This window comes from Lepidochelys olivacea (genome assembly GCF_965140295.1).
Source record: "Lepidochelys olivacea isolate rLepOli2 genome assembly, chromosome: 27".
Classification (NCBI taxonomy): Eukaryota; Metazoa; Chordata; order Testudines; family Cheloniidae; genus Lepidochelys; species Lepidochelys olivacea.
In genome coordinates, this window is record NC_140437.1 from 13,179,988 (window position 1) to 13,205,143 (window position 25,156).

At 46.5% G+C, this 25,156-nt stretch overlaps 2 protein-coding genes across 2 annotated transcripts; one reads left to right on the forward strand and one right to left on the reverse strand.

The window, feature by feature from the left end:
• The first annotated feature begins 1,115 nt into the window (after positions 1–1,115).
• On the forward strand, positions 1,116–10,572 carry SNF8 (SNF8 subunit of ESCRT-II). Its single transcript, XM_084615978.1, has 8 exons — positions 1,116–1,241; positions 2,074–2,124; positions 5,749–5,887; positions 6,712–6,816; positions 7,935–8,007; positions 9,166–9,307; positions 9,597–9,671; positions 10,332–10,572. Exons 1-8 carry the CDS (start codon positions 1,188–1,190, stop codon positions 10,467–10,469), a joined length of 777 nt encoding a protein of 258 aa, XP_084472104.1. The 5' UTR covers positions 1,116–1,187; the 3' UTR covers positions 10,470–10,572.
• A 289-nt stretch (positions 10,573–10,861) lies between these two features.
• Positions 10,862–24,596, reverse strand: UBE2Z (ubiquitin conjugating enzyme E2 Z). The gene is made up of 7 exons (XM_084615979.1): positions 24,125–24,596; positions 21,329–21,401; positions 19,430–19,617; positions 17,566–17,677; positions 16,535–16,647; positions 15,530–15,620; positions 10,862–13,229 (listed from the first exon to the last, which is right to left on the reverse strand). Exons 1-7 carry the CDS (start codon positions 24,463–24,465, stop codon positions 13,059–13,061), a joined length of 1,089 nt encoding a protein of 362 aa, XP_084472105.1. The 5' UTR covers positions 24,466–24,596; the 3' UTR covers positions 10,862–13,058.
• Between the last annotated feature and the right edge of the window lie 560 nt (positions 24,597–25,156).

Sequence of the window (25,156 nt, forward strand, 5' to 3'; positions counted from 1 at the left end):
TCACAGGTGGGGATCCTGCATTCAACAATGCCTAGCGTTACAAATGAGTGTAGACACTCAAACTCTAGCTTAGCAAACCCAGGGTCTGCTAACCTGAGTTTTATTAACCCTGAGCTTACATTTACTCCTGGGGGAATTGTGTGCCACTGTGCATGAGCAGAATTCATGTCCCCTGCAGATTTCTTTGCTTCTCCGCAGAAAATGACTTTCGGACAGGGAAGCAAAGAGCAGTCACGCACTACTCCCTAGCAGTGCAGGTACATTGTTTCAGGCACCTGGAGCAGCTGGCGGAGAGCTCCCACCTTTGTGCAGCCAGTGGCCTGTGCTCCCCACTGCCATGCTGGAGCCTCTGCATGTATTTATTGACAAATAAAACTGGCAGAATTTTAAAATATTGTGCGCAGCGTTTTAAATATTTTGGTGCATAATTTTTAATTGTTTGGCGCCGAATGCCCTCAGGAGTGCTACACTGCAGTGTAGACAGACCCACAGCGTTGGAGGGAAGGCAGGGGGTACAGTGAACCCTTCAGGGCTGAGGTCAGGGGAAGGAAGGAATCAGAGAGCTGCTGGGGGCAAGTGGGACTCAACCGCCTCTGCCGATTATTTCGAGGCTGCCAGTGGAATTGGTCTCCCAGGAATGTGGGGAGTCAGCCCCCCGATTTTGGAGGGGATGCTAGCAGGATTATCCCTCCCCGCCCCCGGCCCTCAGGATTTTGGTAGACGGGGAGATTAGACTCCAACACCCAAGATTTTGGTGGGAGGTTGACCCCCCACATTTGTGGGGGTACACATTGGTATGAGCCCCTCCCCCAGGATTTGGGGTGGTATGAGCCCCTCCCCCTATATTTGTGGGGGTACAAATTGGTATGAGCCCCTCCCCCAGGATTTGGGGGTACAAATTGGTATGAGCCCCCCCCGGATTTGGGGTACAAGGGCGTATTACCCCCCGGGATTTTCGGTAGTAGGGGAATTAGCCCCACCCCTAGAATCTCGGGGGGGAGGGGAATCAACCCCCACAGCGAGAAGGCGCAGGCGCATTGGCGGGGAGTGGGAGTTAGCCCCACCCCCTTAGGACGGGAGGGAGGAAGCCACTTCCTGTCGCAGGGCGATGACGTTGCCGCGAGGCATTTCCGGTTCGGCGGACGCTCGAGCGCGTCCCGGGAGCCGGGCGGTTCCCCGTCGCCGGGATGCACCGGCGCGGGGTGGGGGCGGGCGCCATCGCCAAGAGGAAGCTGGCGGAGGTGAGCGCCGAGACCCCTCCCTCCCCCCCGACCCCGGAGGGCCGAGACCCCCTCCCTCCCTCCCTTCTCTGGGGATCCTGGGGGTCGCCCCAGATCTGGGGGCGCGTCGCTCCGGAGCCCCCCCACACCCTCTCGTTTCCCGGGCCCGGCGGGGGTTGAGTCGCCTTCCTCCGCCATCCCGCAGAGGCTGCGATCCGCCCGCTGCTCCAGAGAGAGGGGCGCCAAGTCCGCCCCTGCACCCGGATCCCCGCAGCTGCCTCGCCCCGGACCTTGTAGGCGCCGGGTCCCCCCCCCCTTCCCTCGTCCGAGGGGGCGCCGGGTCCCCCCCCCCTTCCCTCGTCCGAGGGGGCGCCGGGTCCCCCCCCCCTTCCCTCGTCCGAGGGGGCGCCGGGTCCCCCCCCCTTCCCTCGTCCGAGGGGGCGCCCTTTTCCCCTCGAGTAAGTGGGGTCTGAATTCTCCATCTTCTCAGGGTGCAGAGAGCCTGTACCCCCCTGCCCTAAATTCAGCTGGGTCTGAGTACCCCTTTTGACAACTTAAAGTCCTCCCTCCTCCCCCAGCAACTTCGAAACGACTGCTTCTTTTCTTCAAAGCAACTGGCTGTAGGACACCCCTGTCACCCAAACCCAGGAGTAGCTGATCCTCTCTCTTGAGGATAAAGGGTTGGTGGGTGGGGAGCAAGTCTGTGATGGGTTTTCTTGTTTAAAATGCAGACATACTGCAGAAATGGTGGTGGCACTGGTGGGGGATCCTGCAGAGGAGAAGTGGTCTCAGCCCATGTGTGACCTCTGAAAAACTTAAATAAAATGATTAGGGGGATTTTTTTATCTCCTAGGCCAAATACAAGGAGCGAGGGACAGTGCTGGCTGAAGACCAACTGGCACAGGTGAGATGCTGGCTCCAAGTTGAGTGTGAAGGGACCATTGCTGGTATGCGGTGGACTTGAAAGTTGGAAGGAATGTGAGGTTTTGCAACATGCTCAGGAACTGAAGCTGTCCACCTGTATATTATTGTGGCTTGATGCGGTGATGTTGGCAAAAAACAAGAGTACTGCACCTGTTAGTTTTACCTGCTTTTAGGCTGGAAATCTGGAAGTCATGGGTGACTGTGAAGTTTCCTCCCACTTACATTTTAGGGCCCTTCTTCGCAACAAGAACTATGCTTAGAACAGCCTTCCTCTTCTGTGTGCACCAGGTAGGCCTTCCATATCTCTGCCTCCACCCCAAAAAACACCTGCCAACAGTCTCTTCAGCTGGCTTTCCACCCCTTATCTTGCCTCCCCTGCAAGGTTGGTAATTTCCTGGGGAAAACTAGTTTAGGGCAGGATGCAAGTAAATACCAGCTTAATCCCACTTTAAACTGGGAAGTGGGGAATTGTCTCAGTGTCCAGCAAGTTCAGCAAGCCCAGAATGAACCTTTTCAAACTTTGGATACATCCATTCAAATGCTCAGTCGATTCACTACATCAGAGTTGGTCCATTACAGAACACTGCATGACCAAATGGACCTGAACTAGTAGGCAGCAAATCTGCATGCTTCTGCTTGCTGTGACAGGGTCGGGCCGGATGGCTACAGGAGAGTAGTTTTTTTTTTTTTGAAGCGCAAAAAAAAAAAAAAAAAGCAGATGTATTAGCCCCAGGTTAAGTAGGTTCCTTTTCCATGGGTAAGATAACAGGGAAGATTCCAGAACAATCAGGAACCTTCTGGAGACAATTAAGACAGACAAGATGATTAGAACACCTGCAGTCAATCAAAAAAACTGCTAGAATCAATTAAGGCAGGCTAATCAGGGCATCTGGGTTTTAAAAGGAGCTCACTTCAGTTTGTGGTGCAAGGAGCTGGGAGCAAGAGGTGCTAGGAGCTGAGAGTGAGAATGTGGACTGTTGGAGGACTGAGGAGTACAAGCATTATCAGACACCAGGAGGAGGTCCTATGGTGAGGATAAAGAAGGGGTTGGGAGGAGGCCTTGGGGAAGTAGCCCAGGGAGTTGTAGCTGTCGCACAGCTGTTCCAGGAGGCACTCTAGACAGCTGCAATCCACAGGGCCCTGGGCTGGAACCTGGAGTAGAGGGCAGGCCTGGGTTCCCCCCAAACCTCCCAACTCCTGGTCAGACACAGGAGGAGTTGACCTGGACTGTGGGTTCATGAAAACGGCCAAACTGAGGGCTGCCGTGAAGTTCCAAGGCGAGCAAATCCGCCGATAAGCGCAAAACCCACCAAGGTAGAGGAGGAAGTTTGTCACATTGGTTAATGCCTCAAGCCTAGAACTCTGCACTATTGGCGTTTTCATATAATCGATTGTCTTTGACTTTTGTTTCAGTAATACTGAAATGAGTCATTACATATATAGCTTCCTTGAGGAAAACACTGAACCAAAATGTACACAGACGTTCTGATGTTCAGTATTTCAATTACCTATATTATTATTATTACACCCACTGCAGTTTAACTTCTTATTTGTGCAACCTTAAATTAGTCCACGCATCTACTGTCTTATATAACCACAATTTGAATATGTAATGAAATCTAAGTGTAATATGGCCTACGTTAATGAAAAAGTTTCTAAAATAGAAAATGCCTTAAACTGGGACTAACTAGTTTTTTCGGGGACAGTAAAAAAAAAATAAATAAAATAAAATATGATTTTACCTCTGAAAACTGCCTCTGGTAAATGCCAGGCCATCCCTGCCCTAGTATGGTCTACTCCATTATTTATGCCTGCTTGTTTAAATATATATTTAAACACACAAAAGGATTCTGACTTCTCATTACGTGTCTTCTGTTATATAGTCCATCTAAGATCCCTATGGTCAATTGTCTTGTTGTTTTTTAAACGGCTCCAGAGGCGATCCTGGAGTTTACAGTCCAGTAAACCTAACTTTACTACCAGGAAAATTGTTTGAAACTGTAGTAAAGAACAGAATTATCAGACATATAGATGAACACAATATGTTCGGGAAGAATCAATGTGGCTTTTGCAATCACGCCTCGCCAATCTGTTAGAATTCTTTAAGGGTATCGTCAAGCCTGTGGACAAGGATATTCCAGTGGATATAGTGTTCTTGGACTTTTAGAAAGCCTTTGAAGTCTCTCACCAAAGGCTCTTAAGCAAAGTAAGGAGTCCTGGGATAAGAGGGAAGGTCCTCTCCTGGATCAGTAACTGGTAAAAACATAGGAAACAAAGGGTAGGAATAAATTATCAGTTTTCACAGTGGAGTGGTAAATAGTGGGAGTCCCCTAAGGATCTGTACTTGGACCAAGGCTGTTCAACATATTCATAAGTGATCTGGAAAAAGGAGTAAACAGTGAGATAGCAAAGTTTGCAGGCAATACAGAATTACTCAAATAGTTATATCCAAAGCTGACTGCAAAGAGTTACAAAGGGATCTCACAAAACTGTCTGACTGGGCAACAAAATGACAGGTGAAATTCAATATTGATAAATGCAAAGTAATGCACATTGGAAAACATCTCAACTATACATACAAAATATTGGGGTCTAAATTAGCTGTTACCACTCAGGAAAGAGATCTTGGAGTCATTGTGGATAGTTCTCTGAAGATATTTGCTCAAATGTGCAGTTACAGTAAAAAAAAAATAAATAAAAATTAAATGTTAGGAAAGGGACAGATAAGGCAGAAAATATCAAATGCCACTATATAAATCCATGGTATATCAACACCTTGAAAACAGCACGCAGTTCTGTTTATCCCATCTCAAAAAGATATATTAAATTGGAAAAAGTATAGAGAAAGGCAACAGAAATGATATGGGATATGGAACAGCTTCCATACGAGACATTAAAAACATTGGGACTGTTCATCTTAGAAAAGAGATGACTAAGGGGGAATACGATAGAGGTCTATAAAATCATGACTGGGCTGTAGAAAGGGAATAGGGAAGTGTTAGTTATCCCTTCACATAACACAAGAACCAGGAGTCTCCCAATTAAATTAATAGGCAGATGGTTTAAAACCAACACAAGGAAGCACTTCACACAATGCACTATCAGCCTGTGGAACTGGGGGATGTTCATAGAATCATAGAATATCAGGGTTGGAAGGGACCCCAGAAGGTCATCTAGTCCAACCCCCTGCTCAAAGCAGGACCAATTCCCAGTTAAATCATCCCAGCCAGGGCTTTGTCAAGCCTGACCTTAAAAGTTGTGAAGGTCAAAAATATAAACTGGATTCAAAAAAGAATTAAGACTCTATGCTCTGGGTGTTCCTAAACCTCTTGACTGCCAGAAGCTGACAGGAGATGCGTCACTTCATTATTCCCATTCTGTTCATTTCCTCTGAAGCACCTGGCACTGGCCTTTGATGGAAGACAGGATACTGGGCTAGATGGACCATTGGTCGGACCCAGTCTGGCTGTTCTTGTGTCTGTGGTGGTTAGCCAGGGACCTTGTCATGTTTTGTACGTCAGTGCCATGCCATGCTTTTTTATGTAATGTTATAAAGCAAGCGTTCAGTCATAGATGCTTTCCTCTCTTTACCCGTCACTTACAGATGTCTAAGCAACTGGACATGTTTAAGACCAACTTAGAAGAGTTTGCCAGCAAACACAAGCAAGAGATTCGTAAAAATCCCCAGTTTCGGGTCCAGTTCCAGGACATGTGTGCAACCATCGGAGTGGATCCATTGGCATGTAAGGAATATATGCAGGAGAGGTTTAAGACTGAATGTCATGATTGAGTTTGGAGACAATTTGTATTGTCTTTTCTCAGTAAAATCTCTCATTGAAGTTGATAGGAGCTGTGAGTAAAGATGATGGGATTTGGTTCTTAGGGTCTGAAAACTGATGGGCTGTTTTGCCAGCCTGGGAAGGGAAGCAAGCACCAGGCGTAAGGTCTTTCCTTTAAGACAGGGGTTCTCAAACTGGGGTCAGGACCCTACTGGGGGTCACGAAGTTTTGACATGGGGGGTTGTGAGCTGTCAGCCTCTACCCCAAACCCTGCTTTGCCTCCAGGATTTATAATGGTGTTATAAATTAAAAAACACTTTTTAATATATTTAAGCACTCAGAGGCTTGCTATATGAAAGGGGTTACCAGTACAAAAGTTTGAGAACCATTGCTTTAGGACATGTTTTATTGTTTGAACAAAAAAACACATGAACAACCGAAAATAAAGTAACTCAGTTGACAAGCGTGACAGTCTCTAGTCTGTCAGCCAGAAGAAAAGAGGACAATCCTTATACATCTTGCCGAGCCTGCGATAGGCAGAGCTCCCATAACTCCTTCTGGGCTGCTGTATCACCTTTTCGCAGGGCCCAATCCTGCAAACCCTACAGGGGACGGTGCTTGTGACTGAGAATAGCCCTACTACCATCAGTAAGGCTCAGAGCCGTCAAGGTATTTAGGAGCCTAAATACCTTGGAGGATCTGGGCCAAAGTGCTTGCAGGATTAGGCTGTTAAGGAAGAAGAATAGCAGTGATGCTTAATTTGATTTTTCTTCCCCCTTCCTTTGCAGCTGGTAAAGGATTCTGGTCAGAGATGCTGGGAGTTGGAGATTTCTACTATGAGCTGGGTGTTCAGATTGTTGAAGTTTGTCTGGCTCTGAAACACAGAAATGGAGGTGAGGACTCTACACGTTTGCCTCTTGAGCACAGGAGCAAATACTTTCTTCCGCCGGCTGTATGTTACAAGGTGCTTCTGGAAACCGAGCCGCGCTTGGTAAGACGCTCAGTATGTGGTGTACTTGAGTGGGTTTCAGAAAGTGCCGAGAAAACAGTTTTGGCTTTGGCTCCGGCTCCGCTCCAGTAAAAAAGGGTAGCATGGTTTTTACAATGAGGTAGCTCACGCACGCAGCTTTTGTGAAAATCCATTGGAGGCAAGGCTCTGTGGCTTTTTCACCGCGCTGTAGCTAGGTGAGCTGAATTGTGGGTGAGAGGGGATAGCGTTGACGTCGCCTAGCTACAATGCAGTAAAAGCTACCTACGGGCAGTCACCAATAGGATTTTATAGTGAAATAGCGAACGTGTGTTATTACAATGTAAACTTCCCACACCTTTTTTAGCAGCAAAGATGTCGCTTAACACTGCCATAGAATATGCTTGGTGAGCCTGTAGCAGTACGTCCGGTTCACAGCAAGAATTGGGGGATTAGTAATTGATCTGATTTTTTTTTCCAACTATACATAGAGAGAGAAAGAAAAATGAATTTCTGGCCCACTATTGCTAAAGAAAGAACTTGACCAAACTCTTATTTTAAAGAACTGGCCTCATATCCTGCAAAGTAAAAGTGATAAGTAAGGGCCTGATTTAGAAATACTTCCGACATCTAGAGTAAGCAACTTATTATGCAAGCATTTATTGTAAGGTAATGTCGTGTGTGTGACATCTGCTGTTAGTTTGAATCGCAGCCCCAGTTTTGGACCAGAACTTCATGGTGGTAGGTGTTGGACAAACACAGAACAAAAAGACAGTCCCTGCCCCCAAGGACCTTGCAATCCATTTTTAATTAAATGTGCCTGATCCATTAATGGGAGAAAACAGCAACCAACTCCACAGTACTCTCAATTTGGGAATAAAAATGTTTAGACCTTTAATATCCTACCTAAAGCTGTGAAATCGAATACAGTGAAAAACACATTAAAGTGACTACATAAATGAAAGGAACATGTAAGATAATGGCAAATGTGAAAAGGAACTTTTTCTCTGTATTAACATCACCTCCCTCATTTGTTCTCTCTAGGTCTCATAACCCTGGAGGAACTTCATCAGCAAGTGCTAAAGGGAAGAGGGAAGTTTGCCCAGGATGTCAGCCAGTGAGTAGCTGCTTGAGCTGTGTTGTAACCCAGGGGAGCCTGAAAACAGCATGAATAAAAAGTGACAGTTAATCTAGGCAGGCACCTGAAGGTGGTTCTGCTGCTAATATGACCCCAGATAGCTTCATAATTATGAAGCTATCAGTAGTGAGTCCATAATTAAGGTTGCAAGCAATGCCCTATTATAAATTTATATGCCTGCTGGAGGAGCTCCTCTCAAGATTACAGTATACAAAATATTGCTGTGATAGCTTAGATACTCAGTTAATAATCAGAATGTGTGGTAACAGTTGCAAATCATATATTAAGACAAATTACACTAAAGTCTTGCAAGTGAAACAACTCAATCTGTATTGCAATGTAATCAGTCTACTTGCATAGAGGAGAGTTGACAGACTAATTTTTAAAAAGAAATCTTATTTTTGACTTTACATTGCCTGTACATTGAGTGTTACTTAAAAGGACTGCTACGATAGGGAAATCTGTATTTAGTATGTTAAGTGTAATGTCTTATGAAAATTAAATTCATACTTTTGCCACAGATTCACTTGAACAGTGAAAGTAGACTGAGTTTCACTTTTTTTTCTTGCATTAGCAAGGTGTTACTATGTACCCGTCCACCTGCTAGAGAGTATTACTTGAACAAATAACAATTTCTACTGAACTTTCATTATTTCAACTTTCTTCTGCTTGGAGACCTTTCTGTTGATAGGGTTTACAAAAGGTTGTCTTACAGGATCTGAATTTTGGGCCTGAGATTGTCTTTTGAATATTTTATTTTGGCAACTTAGTGTTGGCGTTCACAGGACTTGTAGGATGAGTTCACTCAAACAGTTTAAGTGACCATCTCATGATCCTGTTGGAATCAGAGCACACCTTAAATGGAAGCAAGGCAGGCAATCTTTTTTTGGTTGCTGTTGCCTCTTGGTAAGTATGAATGAAAAATTAAACAGATAGCAGATAACTTTTCAGAGGTGCTTAGCATGAGAAGAAATAACTGTAGCCACTTAACGTGCATGGTTGGCCTCTGCCTTTCAGACCTTAACTTTGCCACTTGTACAGCTGTTGTCCCTTATTTACATCACTTAGGGTCTGGCTCAAGTGAAGAGCAAAAGCTTTTCTTTCAAAGTCTTATGTTCACTCCCACCGCCTCTTCAGGGACGATCTCATCCGAGCTATCAAGAAGCTGAAGGTTCTGGGCAGTGGCTTTGGGATTATTCCTGTTGGAGGAACATATCTGATCCAGTCTGTACCAGCTGAACTGAACATGGATCACACAGTGGTTTTGCAGCTGGCTGAGGTACTGTGGCAAGAGATTCTTTTGTATAAGCTACCCCTAAGGGGTCCCAGGGTACCCTTGATTCACTTGGGCAGGCTCCGTAGATAAGGAATAGATGGTATGAAGAGTTTAAATTCTAATACGAGTGAGAACCTAGGGTCTCAGCTTGTAAAGATATGAACATGTAGGCAAGTAGACTTACCAAAACATGGACTCTGATATTAAGTCCAGCTCATTAGCAGATAGGTAAGAGCTTTAACTGTGCACTGAAATCATTGTCTTACTAAAAACACTTTTTTTCTTATTTCAGAAAAAGGGGTATGTAACTGTCAGCGAGATCAAGTCCAGTTTAAAGTGGGAGATGGAACGTGCCAAGCATGTGCTGGTATGTACGTGGACCTTGTGTGGTATGCTGGTTTGGATTACATGCTGTTGTAGGGTTAGGGTTGCATTTACACTACCAGCGCCACCGTAATGGGATTAAACTGGTTTTACTGTGTCCTACCATCTAGTCTGCAGGACCAAACCAGGGAGAAAGGAAATGAGTTCTTTACCCCGTAAGACTTAATGTAGACAGGATCTAGGGCAGGTCCATACCTTTCACTGGTGCTGCTATGAACTATGTACATACTTCATTTCTTGCCTTGGGATCTGGGCTGCACCTTCCTTAATTCTGTAAAATTTACTCACCAGCTCTGGCTTTGTATCCATGGTTCTCGAATACTTTTTGAACATAAAATCTTCACTTACTGCAGGGACAGATGGAGATAGCTGTAGTGAAGTCAGTATAGCCACTTGCCTTTAAATATATTTGTAGCAGGTGAGAACACTTCCAGTAATGGAGGGGGTGATCATACAGATGTCTGAACTACCTGCAGCTAGAGTGGGGCGAAGGAAGCCCTGTCTAGTGCTAACCTGAGTCATGGGGCTCTTCCTTCTCCTGCCTGTAGCAGAGCTGGAATGCAGAAGTGGTTCTTGTGTACTTGTATGCCCTGCTTCCTTGTTTTCTCCATTCAGCTTTTGAGCCCTTGGTCTATTTTGACAGGAACACCTGCTGAAGGAAGGCATGGCCTGGCTTGACACACAAGCTCCAGGGGAATCTCAGTACTGGCTGCCTGCTCTCTTTACAGAACTTTACTCTCAGGAAATCACTCCAGAGGAAGCAAAGGAAGCACTACCCTGACTGTTAAGAGGAACCACTGAGCTGTGTGCACCTGTACATATTCCCCCTTTGCTGTTGTATTACCTGAAGGAGGACATTTAACTTTAAATAAAGTTGTTTAAAAAAAAATCCCCAGGTTACCCAATTGATCAAAATTATATATGCTTAACTAACTTCAAATTGTACCAACCAAACTACCTTTACCATCTGTGTGATCCAGAGGTCTACTGTTCTAAACTAGAACATAGGAGAGATGCAAAAGTGATTCTACCTCCTTAAAGGGTAAATTTCCACTCTGAGCTTATCAGCTGTAGAAACTAACTGTCCCCAGCAGCATCCCTGCTCTGGTGAAGTGTTTTAGGAAACTACTGTAAACTCAAGTCCCTTCCCCATGAAAAAATAAATAGTCTAGATTCTGCCAAAACAAACTTTATTGCACAAAAAAATCTTATGTACAATTATATATAAACAAGGTGTTTTATAGTGACTCTTGTGCATATATTTTCAAATCATTAGGTCTAAAATTCTGTCACTAAACCATGTCTGCCTAGAGCAGTCATTGAGGATTGTCACTTTGAAATGGAAACATTCAGAAACAGCAGGACAGGTAACAACGCTATAAAACTAATACGTTCACAGCCACATGCTTAGGTGAATGGTGTCCACAGTAAGGCATTTTGTGTGTGGATGGTAATGCCACATGCACCACATACATATTTCTGAACCAGATCTGCCTTATGAAGGCATTAGAGGCCCAGCTCTAACCCATTTTAAAGTGGAGATACTATTGATTTATGAAACCAGTGAAATTTACAAGGGGATTAAACAGGCATCACAGTAGCACAGCTCAGACTTCTCATACCAATATGCCTCCATGAAACCTTATATCAAGGAGTAAACTGCTTTATTTACTTCCAGCTGGTGTGTCCTATGTAAGTTTCCCTTCAGAGAAGATAGGGTTCCATTCTAAACCACACCAATGACAGACCCAAGGTGAGATTTTGTTCAATAGAAAGGTTGAGTTGTTAAATGGCAGCTTGAATTCAGGAATCTTTCAACTTCTCAAAGCTCCTTAAGTAGCAGGATGAAATTTACAATAGTTGATATTCTACAGAAACAATCTGTATTGAAAATAATTCACCAACCCATGGGACATTTGAAAACAGCAGTTTGATCTACAAAAAAGACAATTTCTTTAGAACAAAGTTACCTGACCTGGAGCTTCTTTCCATGCCACAATAAGAATAAGAGGATTATAGCAAAGGAATTTTTTTTGGGGGGAGGGGGTGGTTTGGTGCACCATAGTATGTGCTCAACTTTTAAATCAGTGCTCTTGTAAAACAAGATTAAGCCCTTCATCTGGGAAACATTTTACCACCCAGTTTGGTGGTGGTAAACTCAATCAGGCCTATTTATCTGCCTGCTTGACCTGGGTGTGTTTCATCTCCATGTCCCTTACTTTAAATACATCCTTGATGTAATGGCACACACAGCCAGCAGACACCTGCCCAAGAGGTATGAATTGCTCAAAATGAGACACTGCTGTTAGAACTATCAAAGCTTTAAGAACTAGTTTTACCACTAGCCAAGTTTGGCAAGGGAATGTTCTGCTGCTATTGACATTCGCTCCATGAAGATGGCTCCCTGCTTATAAATGTCCCTTATCCTAGCATTTTATTTGTCATGGATCAAAATATTAGCAGAAGAACAAAAACAAACAAACACAACACTGACTTCAGGGGCTGAAAGCAAACAGCAGTCAAGGAAACAGCACTTCCATTTAGAAGAGCCAAAGATTAAAAAAAAACAAAACAACAAATACAACAAAATTAGATTGAGGGAGGGAGGGAGTTTTTTTTTTTAAAAAAAACCCCAGTGATTTTCTCTCCAATGTTTCCAGGGTAAAAGCATCTGCTCTTGATTTATAAGCTTTTACAGCTTGCATCCATTCCTCCCCCCTTCCCCTCCCCTTTTCCCTCTTCCACCTAAAGTCCAGTCAGCAAAAGCAACCCAGGGACTGGATGAAGCTTTCAGAAAGAAAGCTAGGAGTCCACCCTGTTTATCTTTGGTCTGTCTAGAAGAGATACCAGCAGATAGATGGGCTTATGCAGAGCACCTGTGCCCCACCTCTCCCCAGACAGAAGTTAACCCTAGGCAAGCAGCAAGTGGGCCCCTTAGTATCATGGACTCCAGCCAAGTGCTCCTACAGCTCTGGTCCTTGGGAGTTCAGCATGGCCAGAGGGAAGGGCACATACTGGGTATTTAAGAACAGAAAAGCTGTAAAACGGACTTGCATTCTACATCTCATTGTTTTAATCCAATAAAGAAAAAAAAGCCACCCAGTGTAGGTGTTTCCAAAATAACCTGATGCCACATGCTCCAGCTTTCTAGCATAGGAAGTACCTTTTAGAGTAGCCTATCACAAGCTTGGCTTTGTCTACCATGAAGTCCTCTTGTTCAGTATCCACCAGAGCATTAAAGGAGACAGAAGACCTCTTCCAGCTCTAGCCACTCTGGGTTTGGCTTGGTTCTCAAGTCTGTCAGGGGTAATTCTAGAGTTCGAAGACAGAACCATCCCCACAATTGGGTTTCTCACATAGAGAGAGACCTCTAAGCCTTGGAGCTCCCTTGAGTGTCTGTCTCCGTCTCCGAGGAGCTGCTGTCAGAGTCTATTTCTACATTCTCCTGCTGGTGTTTCTCTTGCACCTTCAGCCGAATTCCTTGCAAACGGATTAATAGGGACTGATAGTCAAAGTGGCCTCGTTTCTCACCAAAAGGATCCTGGGGGTGGGGAGGAGGAAGGAACACAAGATTTAGACACACACTTATATGGTGCTAAAGTACATCACACTCTACGTGGCATCTATGAAACACACCCACCACAAGGGCAGGCAACAGCAACTGAGCAGATAACTGCAGGGCAAGGAGAGACATTTTGGCCAAAGACACTGGTTAAACCTCTTTTTGCCAAGCACGTTAGGGGTTCGTCAGTGTCAATGCAGAGCATAGGGGACCTTGGCTCTTTTAAACGCACTCTGAAAAAAAACCAAGCAAAATAAACTTGAGGGAACTCAGTTTACCTTCCGCAGCCAGATGGTTTGAGTGGACACTGGCTGGATTTGAACCAGAGTTTCAAAGAACTGATGGATTGGTCTCAGGCAGGAGAGAGGGACAGTCTCAGTAGGAAAGACTAAGGACTTAGTAACTAACACCTCGTGTAGTGCTATAGAGGCTTTATAAAGAAAGGCAAGTATCACCCCCATTTTACAGATAGTGTAACTGAGGCACACAAGTGACCACACTTGCCTACAGTCACTCGCAGTTGGGCAGTGGCAAACAGGCAAGAGAGATTTAGCTTCTACCCTCACACCCTGATGGGACCACACTTGCAGAGCAATTGGGAGGAAGCTTGCACTGCCCATGCTGTACCTGCTCTGGGATAAATAGGAGGACTTTAGACTCCAACAACCAAAAAGCCAGCTTCTTTCCCAAACACTACGCTCACATGGGAAAGCTGCTGACGACGACACTGACCTCAACGTTTTGGAATGGCTTCATTTTCACACCATTCTTTCTTTTATCTGTGGTTCATCTAATGAAGTGGGTCTATGCTACAATTTACAACGGTTGGGGACAGGAACACAGCAGTAAGACCAGCACTGTGTTTGTACAGCGCCTAGCACAATGGGGTTCTGGTCCAGGACTACGGCTCCCTGCAGCTGCAGCAGTTATGACCGTAGAATGTGATCGGTGCTATTCCCAAATAACTCTTCAAGTCATAACCCTCTCTAGTCACTGTACTAAAGATTCCAGCTGATGTGAGTCAGACAGTGTTGCCTGGTGGCACTATTCAGTCCAAACACAGGCGGTCTGCTTTTGTCATGCGTTGCGGGTGCTCTCATTTTATGGATTACAGGGCTGTTTGTTGACAATGAAGGGCATGGGTAGATATTCGGTTGTAAATTAATCACCTCTCTCTTTCATCAATGGTGATATCTTTTAATGGGACAGTCAGGACATGGGTGATTAGAGCAGAAGCAGCTTCTATTCATACTGAAATATCTTAGCAATCAGCAGTAAGAAAAAGCAGGTTTTTTTTGATGAGTGGCTCAGGAGCAGTGCTAGGAAAAGCTCAGTGGCTTGTACTGGGTCCGCGAAATCAATGGAAATTGAAGGCACTCGGCACCTCAAGGGACCAGGCCTCAGCAAAGCACCTTTGATTCCACACGTAGGCTAGTGCAGATAAAAAATTGCAAGAGCTTGTTCTCAGGATTGGAGAGCAGGAAGAAGCCTCACCCACCACTTCTCAGGATTGTATTGCATAATGAGTAACACAGTGATGAGGCCCTTAAGAAGAGACTAGAGGAAATCCTAGAACTCCAGCGATGCATAGCCAGAGCCAGCAGAAAAACCACCAGCTAGCTAAACCTTTGACCGGGACATAGGAACTGCCCTACTGGAATCACACTACTGTCCAAGCAGCGGTAGTTTCCTATTCTCTTAGCATGAGTCAGAGGATAGACCAGTGGTCCTCAACCTATTTACCGTTGTGGGCCACATATGTAGCCCACAATATGTTATGTGGGCCGCATCCAACACTACTTGTAGGGCCCTGATCCACATGAAGAGGAAATACAAGCACATTTAAGCTTGTGTATCCACCCCCCCAAATTCTGCCTTTCACAGAAAACTTTCAAATGAAGTACAATTGGCACCAACAGACAGAGAATTAAGCAGACATTTTGTGTTAGAGGAAAAACAGTACATAATAGGAATTTCTCATAGCCTTATTTCATGGCTGATGTGAAATCAAAGCACATGAAGGGTAGAATTTCTTAAATTCCCTCCAAATAAGGAGCTCCCATTCTCCTCCCTCCTAAATTAGCCACGTCAAGAGGCAAGCTGATGGCTACTGTGGCTGAAGGAGGTAGCCAAGATAAAAATAATCTCAGCAAGCAGACAACACTTTTCACCACATAGATTGTAAGAAATGGAAGTGTTGATGTGCCAGCTAACAGGTCATTAAACTGCACCCTTCTAATTAAGTCGTAGCATGGAAAGGAGGGTTGCCAGCAGCTTACCTGCATTGTCTGTCCTTGGAGGTGAAGCCTCTCTTTGCATGCACCCTCGTAGAAGTCAAAGTATTCCATGAAAGACTTCTCCATAACACCCCTGGAATGCCACAAAAGAGCACATGGTCAATGCAGGCGGAGCGAGCATTTAAGCGATGGTCTCAACACCTCATGGCCACGTGAGACTCCATTCAGTTAAAAGAAAAGGAGGACTTGTGGCACCTTAGAGACTAACCAATTTATCTGAGCATAAACTTTCGTGAGCTACAGCTCACTTCATCAGAAGCTTATGCTCAAATAAATTGGTTAGTCTCTAAGGTGCCACAAGTACCCCGTTTCTTTTTGCGAATACAGACTAACAGGTCTGCTACTCTGAAACCATTCAGTTAAGCAAACGTGTCATTCATCTAATCCACAACACTCTGTGTATGCCTTAAAAATGTACGTGGACGATCCAAGCATTCAAAAAATCTGCCCTGGCAACTGAGGCAATCATCCCGCTGCTCAGCAGAACCTCAGACACACGGGGTTTGCATTAACTTGTGTCACTGCCCTGCTGAATTACACCACACCAGGAACAAGAGTATGCAGGAGGAGGTGGTCGTCATATAGCAATTGGATGTATCGTGAGACAAAGCAGGGCAGGGAACAAGTGCAGGTGCTGTATAAATATTATACTCAGTACACATCAGGAACAATTAGCCATCCACCCGTGCAAGCAAGACAGAGACACGTCATCCCCCTTTACAATATGGGAATGGGAACAGAGGGTTTAGAAGTGCCCACCGTGACACAGCTAGGACTGGAACTCAGGAATTCGGAAACACCAAGATAAGAGTTCCTGGCACCCTGTTCAACATAGGACGCTGCCCCTTCGACAGAGATCCAGCCCCTCACAGCGACTTAGCAAGCGAACATGAAGCATACAGAAGCGCCCAGTTAAAGCAGACCCTGACTGTTCAGAACGAGATGGGGCCATGTTTGTGCATTCACTCCTCTATCCCCATTACCTACCGTAAAGGCTCAGGACAGGGACACTTTCCTTCCAGCATGTCGCACACGGCTACTCGGATAGTCTCATGCCGAATGCACTCGTTATAGTTCTTACTATCCCCAGGGTGCCTCTCCTGTAAATGGAAATTGCTGCACTGAGTCCGTGTGGTAAACAGGTATTATCCCTTCCCTTCGGGCCATAAGGATTTCACACTCTGCAGCGAACTCTCCTCAGATCTGCCTGCTCAAAGTACAGTGATCTAGTTTATCCTGAAAAGCTGGTAAGAGATTCCACATGTTCCCAGATCCCAGGATTCGGGTAGCTGAGGAGATGGATCAACTCAAGCCAGCACAATAGTCTCTCTCTCCTTCTCTCTTAGGGACCGTAGACCAGGATAACCTGAGCAGTTTGGGTCACGTAGGACACAATACATCCCAGGGAAGCCATTTACTTTCAGCACAGATTGGCAGAACAAGAAAAAGCCGCTGCAGATATAATCAGTTTTCTGTCTGTTTCCAGTTAATTCCACTACCTTTCTTATAATGTAAATTAAAATGGGATCTGTGGCAGGAAGGTTAAACACTTTCTAAACCCATGCTGTCTGTATAAACCAGGTGACCATTAATACCGACAGGATATTCCACCATAAAAATCTCAAAAGGAATTACAAGTATTTGAGCTCTTCTGCAAGTCAGATAGTATTATGTGGGGTAAACTGGGGCTTGGCGCAGTTAACAGACTTACTCAAGGTCACAGCAACTCCGCAACAAAGAATGAAACAGAAAGCAGGAATCTCCCAGTTCTCTTACTACTAGACAACACTCCCTTCAGCTAAAAATAGCTCTCCTTTCCAGAGGTGTTTGCAGGACACCCATCGCTGGTATCTGGAGAGATGAACACCAAAGACTTGAATAGCCTCAGGATGACTGATTGAATTCCCTTTTGCAGAGAGACACAGTTGGAGAGCGTGTGTGTGAGTGTGTGACGACAACGACACGGGAGTCAAGTCATTCCAGAACTGGAGTAAACCATGCTCAATCAGAAGTATTACCTGCTCAAAGCCAGGTTCGTTGTGATAGGGGTTCTCAGTCATCAGTGACTGTATGGAAATGAGGACTGAAGAGATACTCTGTGCTGGGCTCCAAGCAGGACCAGTCCAAGTGCTGAAACATCATAAACACAGGAACGTATTTAAACACAAGACCTAGAATAGGACTCAGTGACCTCCCCTTTCACTGTTACCATTCTCAAAGATCAACAAACCCCAGTTTAGGAAATCAGAAAAAGCTAGAGGGGACTACCCAGAAGGGGAAGTGGACAAGAAAAACAGGGAGCCCCCAATGATCTGCAGTGTTCAGAAGCTTTTATGGTTGAAGTTAGTGTTTCTTTTCACCCAGTTGGAACACTAATCTGGATAAGTAAGATTTTTGTAAATTTCACTTTACTGCCAGCATTGAAGTGCCTGGCAGACGGAAAAGAGTAGCACGCCTGGGGAAACTGCCCAACATCAGGGTTAATATTGAAAAATGTTCTGCTCGAATAATAATACCTAGTTCTTATATAGCACTTTCCATCTCAAAGCACTTTACAGCAGAGGTCAGTATCATTATCCTCATTTTATAGTTGGGGAAAACTGAGGTGCAGTGACTTGCCCAAGGTCATCCGGGAGATCAGTGGCAGAAGCAGGATTAGAATTCAGGTCTGAATCCTAGTCCAGTCGTCTTATGCATTAGGCAACACTGCCTCCTATAGTAACAAAGATCTACTGGTCCCTATGCCACATGCAGGGGTGCGCACACCTTTATGCAGAGGGACATTTCTAGAAAAAACAACAAACTCTGCATTGGCCGCCCTTTGCTACAGATCCTTTCCCCCCCTGGAATGGCAGCATTTCAAAAGAGGGATGCACCTGGCACATGACACTCTTTCTAAACCCTTTCATTTTGCTGCTCCTTTTCCCTCCACCTCCCCTGCGCCTTTCAGTTTGATGCACGTCCCAAGAGCTTGAGGTGGTCTGCCCAACTCAGTGCCTCCCGTTTCAAACCCCCTCCCATCACATCAATGAATAGTCTTCCTTCCTTAAACCATTGTTCTGTGTTTGCTCTAATTTAGGACCCAACACTGTGAGACGACAAGCCTCTGCCACTTGCACTAGCTTCACGCTGAGCTGCACTGTGCCCAGTGGCACTCAAGATCCTGCCTTGGCATTGTTAACGTGTCAGGGAAGGGATGATGTGTTTGCAGGATTGGGACCATCCATGCATGTTCTTTAAGCACAGTAGTCCAATTGAAGCTAATGGGACTGCTCCCATGCTTAAAATTAAGCATCTGCAGAATTGGAGCCAAAGTTTGTAAAACCGCTGTTTGAATAGGCAGTGCTCTAGTGGGGACTTAAAATAATTATCCTACTCATGGTTTTGCACCAAGCACAAGCGGAAGCAGAGAAGCAGTTAAACAGCTTTCCAGAGCTTAGTGGCTCTCTTTTTTTTTTTTAATTTCTTTTTTAAAAACCACACACACACACACGGGAAATTAAAACCACCAAAAAAACCCCCCCTACATTCAAACAACAATCAGGGTCGGCCTTCAAACCGCAAAAGCAGAAGAAATGCAAAGTTCAGGCCAAAACTCTATGGGGGAGATGGGAGGAGTGCTGTGCTACTTAGGCACAATGGAGTGAGAGAACAGAATTTCAGTCCTGGCTTTTGTAGGTTCAAAGAAAGTCAGACTCGCATTTTTGCTAAATTCTGGCAGCTTTAAGGCCTCCATCGTGCAAGCAACTCCATAGAGAGTCTGTGCAGGCAGATGTCACTGCAGGATCAGGACCTAAATATGCAAAGAGGGTCACATACAGCAGAGAACTGCCTACAGCAAACTCCTGGCTTCCCCCTGAAACAGCTGAAATCTTCTCTTACCCTAGAATACTCAGGCAGACTTTCCCATTGCGGTAGAAGTTGGGGTTAAACCTCACTGTGTTATTCCCTGTTGTCATCAGTTTGACCCTTGGTGGGTGGATGGGATAATCTGGAGGACAGCGAAACAGGAACAAGAAGAAACCCCCTTCATAAGGCGTGTCAAATGGGCCTGTGATCAATGCATGAATCTGTAAAACAAAAGCCCATCTTGCGCACCACTTCAAAATTGCGCAGCACTGTGAAATTTTCAACAAAACCAAACAAGTGCAAGAAATCGCGATACAGAGCTCACGACCAGGCCTCTCCCACAAGCACATCATACACAGTCCACTCTTTCCCCTCCCTGCCAGACTCACTTATACATTTCTCTGCCACACCTGTGCGCAATGCATGCCCCCGTAGCCGTATTTACATGCCTCACACACTTGCACATGCATCCGCTCCATGTCTGCGCAGCCAAATGCAGAGTAAACAGTACTTCATCGGAAGAGCTCGACATTTCAAAAGTTGAAAGATTTAAAAACAAAACACACAACTAACAAGAAAAAATATTCACTACCTATTTCCATCCCCAACCTTTATTTTCCAACTTCTGAATTTCCACCAGCAAGAGGATTTTTCTTAGTTTGAAGATACTGCACTGATTTGTACTTAAACGGATCACTAACCTTCCTCAGCCAGGACCTATGGTTAGGAGCATTCTCTCCTCACTGTAAAGTTACCTCTGAAGATCCTGATCACATGCAGGTGAAATTACTACCTGAGCAAGATTATTTCCTTCTGTGCTATTTCAAATGTGCTCACTTGATCAATTTTAAATGCTTCTTAACTCCTCGTGATTTGCAAGAAGAGGCCAAGACTAAGACATGGTCAATGATCTAATGCATTGTTGGAAAATGGGTGTGTATTTTCAGCTTCCAGCATCAAGTTGGACCAAAGTTATGATTAAAATACTGAGTATACACTCAGAATATGGAGTATTCTTGTATATAGGAATTCTCTCCAAGAACTATTATTCCCTTGCAGTATTTTAAAACCCAAAGGCCTCACTTCAGCCAAGGGTTAGTGCTGGTGGTACCTGGAAGTGGAAAGATTGTTGGAGAGGTGGGAAAAGCTTGCAGCAACAGGAAGAGAGGAGGCAACTTCTCCTCCACCACTAGCCTCACAGGAAACCAGTGCAGCCCAAAGACTTGATATGGCATGGAGGCTGGGAGATGCACTGCATCAAATGCATCCTTTCAGCAGCCAGCGTCTGCAAGCTTCCTAGGGTATCCTGACTGCAGTGTGACACTTAGCAGAAAGTGCATGGACAGGCATCTCCCAAGAACACCTCCACTGGGGCACAAGGATGCAGGCTAGCACAGGGAGTGCAAGTTACACCTCTCTGCATAAGCTTGGGTCTGAATCATGGCCTAATCTGAAGTTTCTGCACCCAATGCACAGATGCCTCCTGACTACCACATTTACCACCCCCAGTCTCTGATGGAAGCTTCCCATAGCCCAGTGGTGCTCACAGCGGAGTCAGCTGTTCCTCAACATTCCCACTGATCGTTTTCAAGCATTGGCAGCATGAAACCAGCAGGACAGGTGCTTTACCGAGTCATATGGCCATGGCGGATCTACTGGATTGATCTGCAGAGCCACAGTTTATCACTTCACAAAGTCAGCGTCCTTGAAAGCCCCCCTCCAGTTTTAAAACACAGCCCCGTCTCACTGTCCCCAAGAAAATTTAAGCTGCTTTATTCTTTTACAACCTTTTGAGGATGATCTATGGGACTCTTCCCTACCCCTCTCCCCAAAATGGTATGGACAAGCCTTATATGGATTAACTCTTAAAGTAGCCAGCAAAAGAAGACACACAGAAGGAGAAAGTTGGATCAGTTCTGGATATTCACTTACCTTAGTCATATCATGGGGATCAGGCACAACAAACATTCCAGGGGGTGGTTCCTTATAAATGGACATGATATCCCTGAACAAAGAAAACAGGAATTAGCCATTATCTCCCTCGGGGTCCAGACCAATTCAAGGAACAGAACAGAGTATGAGAGAGTGTGTGAGAGAGACAAAATAAACCTGTTACTGAAAGCACTTGTTTTTTTATTTTGTTGCTGCTTCATTGTTTTCTGGCTAAGCTGTTCCTGCTTATCCAGAAGAAGAGCTGTAGGAGAGAAGGAGTGCACACACTCTCAAAATACATAACAAGAGACATGGCATCAGATATGACTCATTGCGAGTTGGGGGACATACAGCAGCATTCTACCTCTAACAGCGAGAGTGCTGCTCCCTGTGTTGAGGTGAGTTGCACACAGCCACAAAAGGATTTTAAAAAAAGTCTTCCTGTTCGTAAAGAAAACTGAGCTGAGCTAAAGTTTCAGCAGTATGACTAAGCAGATGAAACTTCTGAAGTGACAGGAGAACCTCAACTTCTTATCAAGTTAGTGCTTTCATCCATTTGGACTGGAAGCATAGTTTGTACCATCTTATGGTGAAGTTCTAGGAGTTTTGTAACCAGCAGTAGAACAAGGATATGCAATCATTTGGCAAGCAGTAATGTTTGTGAGGAGGGAAGAGGAAGAATCTATTGAAATAAGGCCAATATTTATAACAATACAACAACATATTGTTTTAAAGTTTATCAACATGCCAGACCTAATGTGAGCAATCCTTTTACAGGCAGCCTCTAATACTGCAGTTAGACAGGAAATAGCTGAATTGTTCAGTTAGCACCACTCAGGCAAATGAAAGAATAGGATTATGGGTGGGCCAGTAACACCTTATAAAATTCAATCTAGGAACACAAAAAAGAAACCTATTGCCCTACTGATCTAATACAAGACTACTAATTTGCAGATGCACAGAGATACTTGGTTTCAGATCACTCATTGGCAGACAGCTGGCACAACAGATTAAATTTTAAGATTAAGTAGAGGCAGTTTTGGTCAGGTGAGGTATCATCTTATATTGAATGCACAGGACAGAATCAGGCAATCAGAACGCTACTCTTGTCTCTGACACAACTTCATTGTTAACCTCGGGGAAGTCACTTTGCCTCTCTTGTATGCACCTGCAAAAATGCAGTTGTGAGGCTGAATTCAATGTATGGGCTTTGAGATCCTTGCATGGATGGGGCAAAATATGACTTCATACAACTCAACTCAACAACTCATACATTTTCTTAGCCACTGGTAGCAGCACGAATGGTTTAACCAGGTGGGGACAGAGGGAGGAAGTTTCTGTTAATCCCCCCTTTAAAATGATAAACGTGATCACCGAAATAGACTACGGCAGTTTTAGCAAGAAGCTGCTGACCCATATGAATTGCCAAATTTCAGTGGTGGATAATTGATTCTGTCTAGTATATTTCCCAGGACGTTTCATGTGGACATGGGATGCTTCATCTCCTGTGCTGTACCGCATTGCTGCACGTGGAGAACAGCTATCACATTCCACCCGAGACGTGGATACATGATCTTACATTTATACACCCTGCAAATCACTGTGGGATCTGTCTGGATGAAAAGCGCTTTATAAATACAATGCGGCATTAGCACGCTGGGTCTCGAGCAGCAGCAGTGAGCTGAAACTAGACTGTGTCAACAAAGCCAGAGGGAATCTAAAGCATTTTGATGCACAGAACGTTCTCCTAACCCTGGGGAAGCCTACTAAAACCTAGAGAGCTGCAGATACCTCTGGGGACAAGATCAAAGGGGTGATGAGTGAATCATAGACTATCAGGGTTGGAAGGGGCCTCAGGTGATCATCTAGTCCAAGCCCCTGCTCAAAGCAGGGCCAATCCCCAATTTTTGCCCCCCATCCCTAAATGCCCCCCTCAAGGATTGAACTCACAACCCTGGGTTTAGTAATGCTCAAACCACTGAGCTCTCCCTCCCCCCGTGTGTGGGGGTCTCACATTCCCTTGTGGAAAGCTGTAAGTGCCAGTGCATAAAGAAATGCATCCACTTCCCTAGGATATATAGGTGTCTCCATAGGTGGCCTCAGGCCACAGAGAACAACATGGAAGAGTTCGTCCTGTCCCTAGCACAGATGCTGATGACATCCATGGGGTAGAGGCTACCCAAGTGGTTATGGCCCACGGGCAGATGGGACAGTGGGTGTTGGTAATGCCAGTCCCAAAACCCTAGGCTCAAAGGGCAAGACGCTGGAAGAGATCAAGATGGGACGGGGAAAGATTCGTACTCCTTTTAGAGGGAGGGGGAAGGCCCCAAGCACGGACAACCGGCTCTTTTCGGGGGAGGGGCCGGGAGAGAAATCCAGAACAGAGCAAGGAGCGGTCACCATGACAGGGCATTCACTCAGCGGTGATTTCGCCTGGGAAGCCCCTGGCTACAGGAAGCGGCAGGAAGGCAGGAAGAGAAAGGACTGCGGCACTGGGGAAGGGGGTCGCCGGGTCCCGAGCAGGCAGGCGGGGTACTGGCTGGGCCCGGAGCTCCCAGGGAAAGACGCTGGAGCCCCACGGGGGATGCCCCAGCACCGGCTGGCCCGGATCAGGCAGAACCGGGGAGAGGGGGGGGGCGGGTTTGGGGCGCGCGCTATCCTGGGGGAGGGGCCCACGGGAGACGGGGTTTGTAGTTACAGATCCCCCCCCCACCACACACCCCCCCGGGGCGGGGGTCCCCGGCTCGATCCGCAGCAGGCCGGCCGGAGGCGGCCGGGCCAGGCCGGCTCGCTCACCGTTTGATCCGCAGCAGGCAGGCCGGGCTCGGCCTCTCGCTGTCCCAGTCGCCGCTCACCGTGGGGTCCCAGAAGGCGGAGTGAGTGAGCAGCGCGGCCCCGGCCGCGGCGGCGGCGGCAGCCGCGGGCAGCCCGGCGAGGGGGGCCCCGCCGCTCCCGGGGGGGGCTCCGGCCCCCGCGGGGGGCGCCCCGAACCCGGCCGCCGCCCACAGCTCGGCCGGGATGAACACGCCGGGGCTGCCCGCTCCGCCGCCCCCGGGCCCCGCCGGGCCCCCGCCGCTCGTGGCGGCCGCCAGCACCGCCGCCGCGGCCGCCTCCTCCGCTGCCGGACTCTCCGCCATTCTCCGCGGCCCCTGCCCCTGCCCCGTCTGGGAGAGCGCAGCTTCCGGGACTCCACACCAGCGAGTCCGCCGGCCAGAGCGGCCCTCCCCCGGCTCCTCCACCGCCGAATCCGGGCCAGAGCGTCCACCCGCCCCGCCCTGCCGCCGCCGCGAGCACTCCGCTCAGCACCATGGAGTCGCCTCCGGGCTGCAGAGTGTCGCTCCCGAGCTGGCCACCCAGGAGACGCCTTTCACTAGAGCGTCCCCCACCCTCAACCAACGAGTTGCGGACCATAGAGTCTTCTCTGGGAGTAGAGTGTCAATCCAATCAACGAGACGCCCAGCAGCGAGGAGGAGGAGTGCCCTGCTTTTCATGCCCAGGAGGCAGTGGGCGTGGCCTGGTGGTGCAAGACTTTGCAGGGGGCAGGGCTCTGTGCAGCTAGGCTGGTGCCAGGGTGTCATGACATGGGTGGAGGGTGATGCTGTATCAGTGTGACGGCATTCATGATGTCATCACATGGCATCACAGCCTGGATGCATGCAGTGCAGGGAGAATCCGGTGGGTCCCAGGATATTAGAGAGGGCAGAAGAGATCTCTGCCAGGGAAAGTCAAATGTAATAAGTAATTTCAAATTCAGTGAGTGAGTCACAAAGGCCAGGGAAGGCCAAAGTGCAGTCTGCAGTGACTCATTTCTCTGCTAGAAAGGAGCAA

Coding starts and splice junctions, on each gene's coding strand:
- SNF8 (XM_084615978.1), top strand. CDS start 1,188: ATGCACCGGCGCGGGGTGGGGGCGGGCGCCATCGCCAAGAGGAAGCTG. Junction 5,888..6,711: donor CGGAGTGGATCCATTGGCAT/GTAAGGAATATA, acceptor CTTCCTTTGCAG/CTGGTAAAGGATTCTGGTCA. Junction 9,308..9,596: donor TGGTTTTGCAGCTGGCTGAG/GTACTGTGGCAA, acceptor TTCTTATTTCAG/AAAAAGGGGTATGTAACTGT.
- UBE2Z (XM_084615979.1), bottom strand. CDS start 24,465: ATGGCGGAGAGTCCGGCAGCGGAGGAGGCGGCCGCGGCGGCGGTGCTG. Junction 19,618..21,328: donor ATCCCCATGATATGACTAAG/GTAAGTGAATAT, acceptor TTTGTTTTACAG/ATTCATGCATTGATCACAGG. Junction 17,678..19,429: donor GTCTGCCTGAGTATTCTAGG/GTAAGAGAAGAT, acceptor ATGATGTTTCAG/CACTTGGACTGGTCCTGCTT.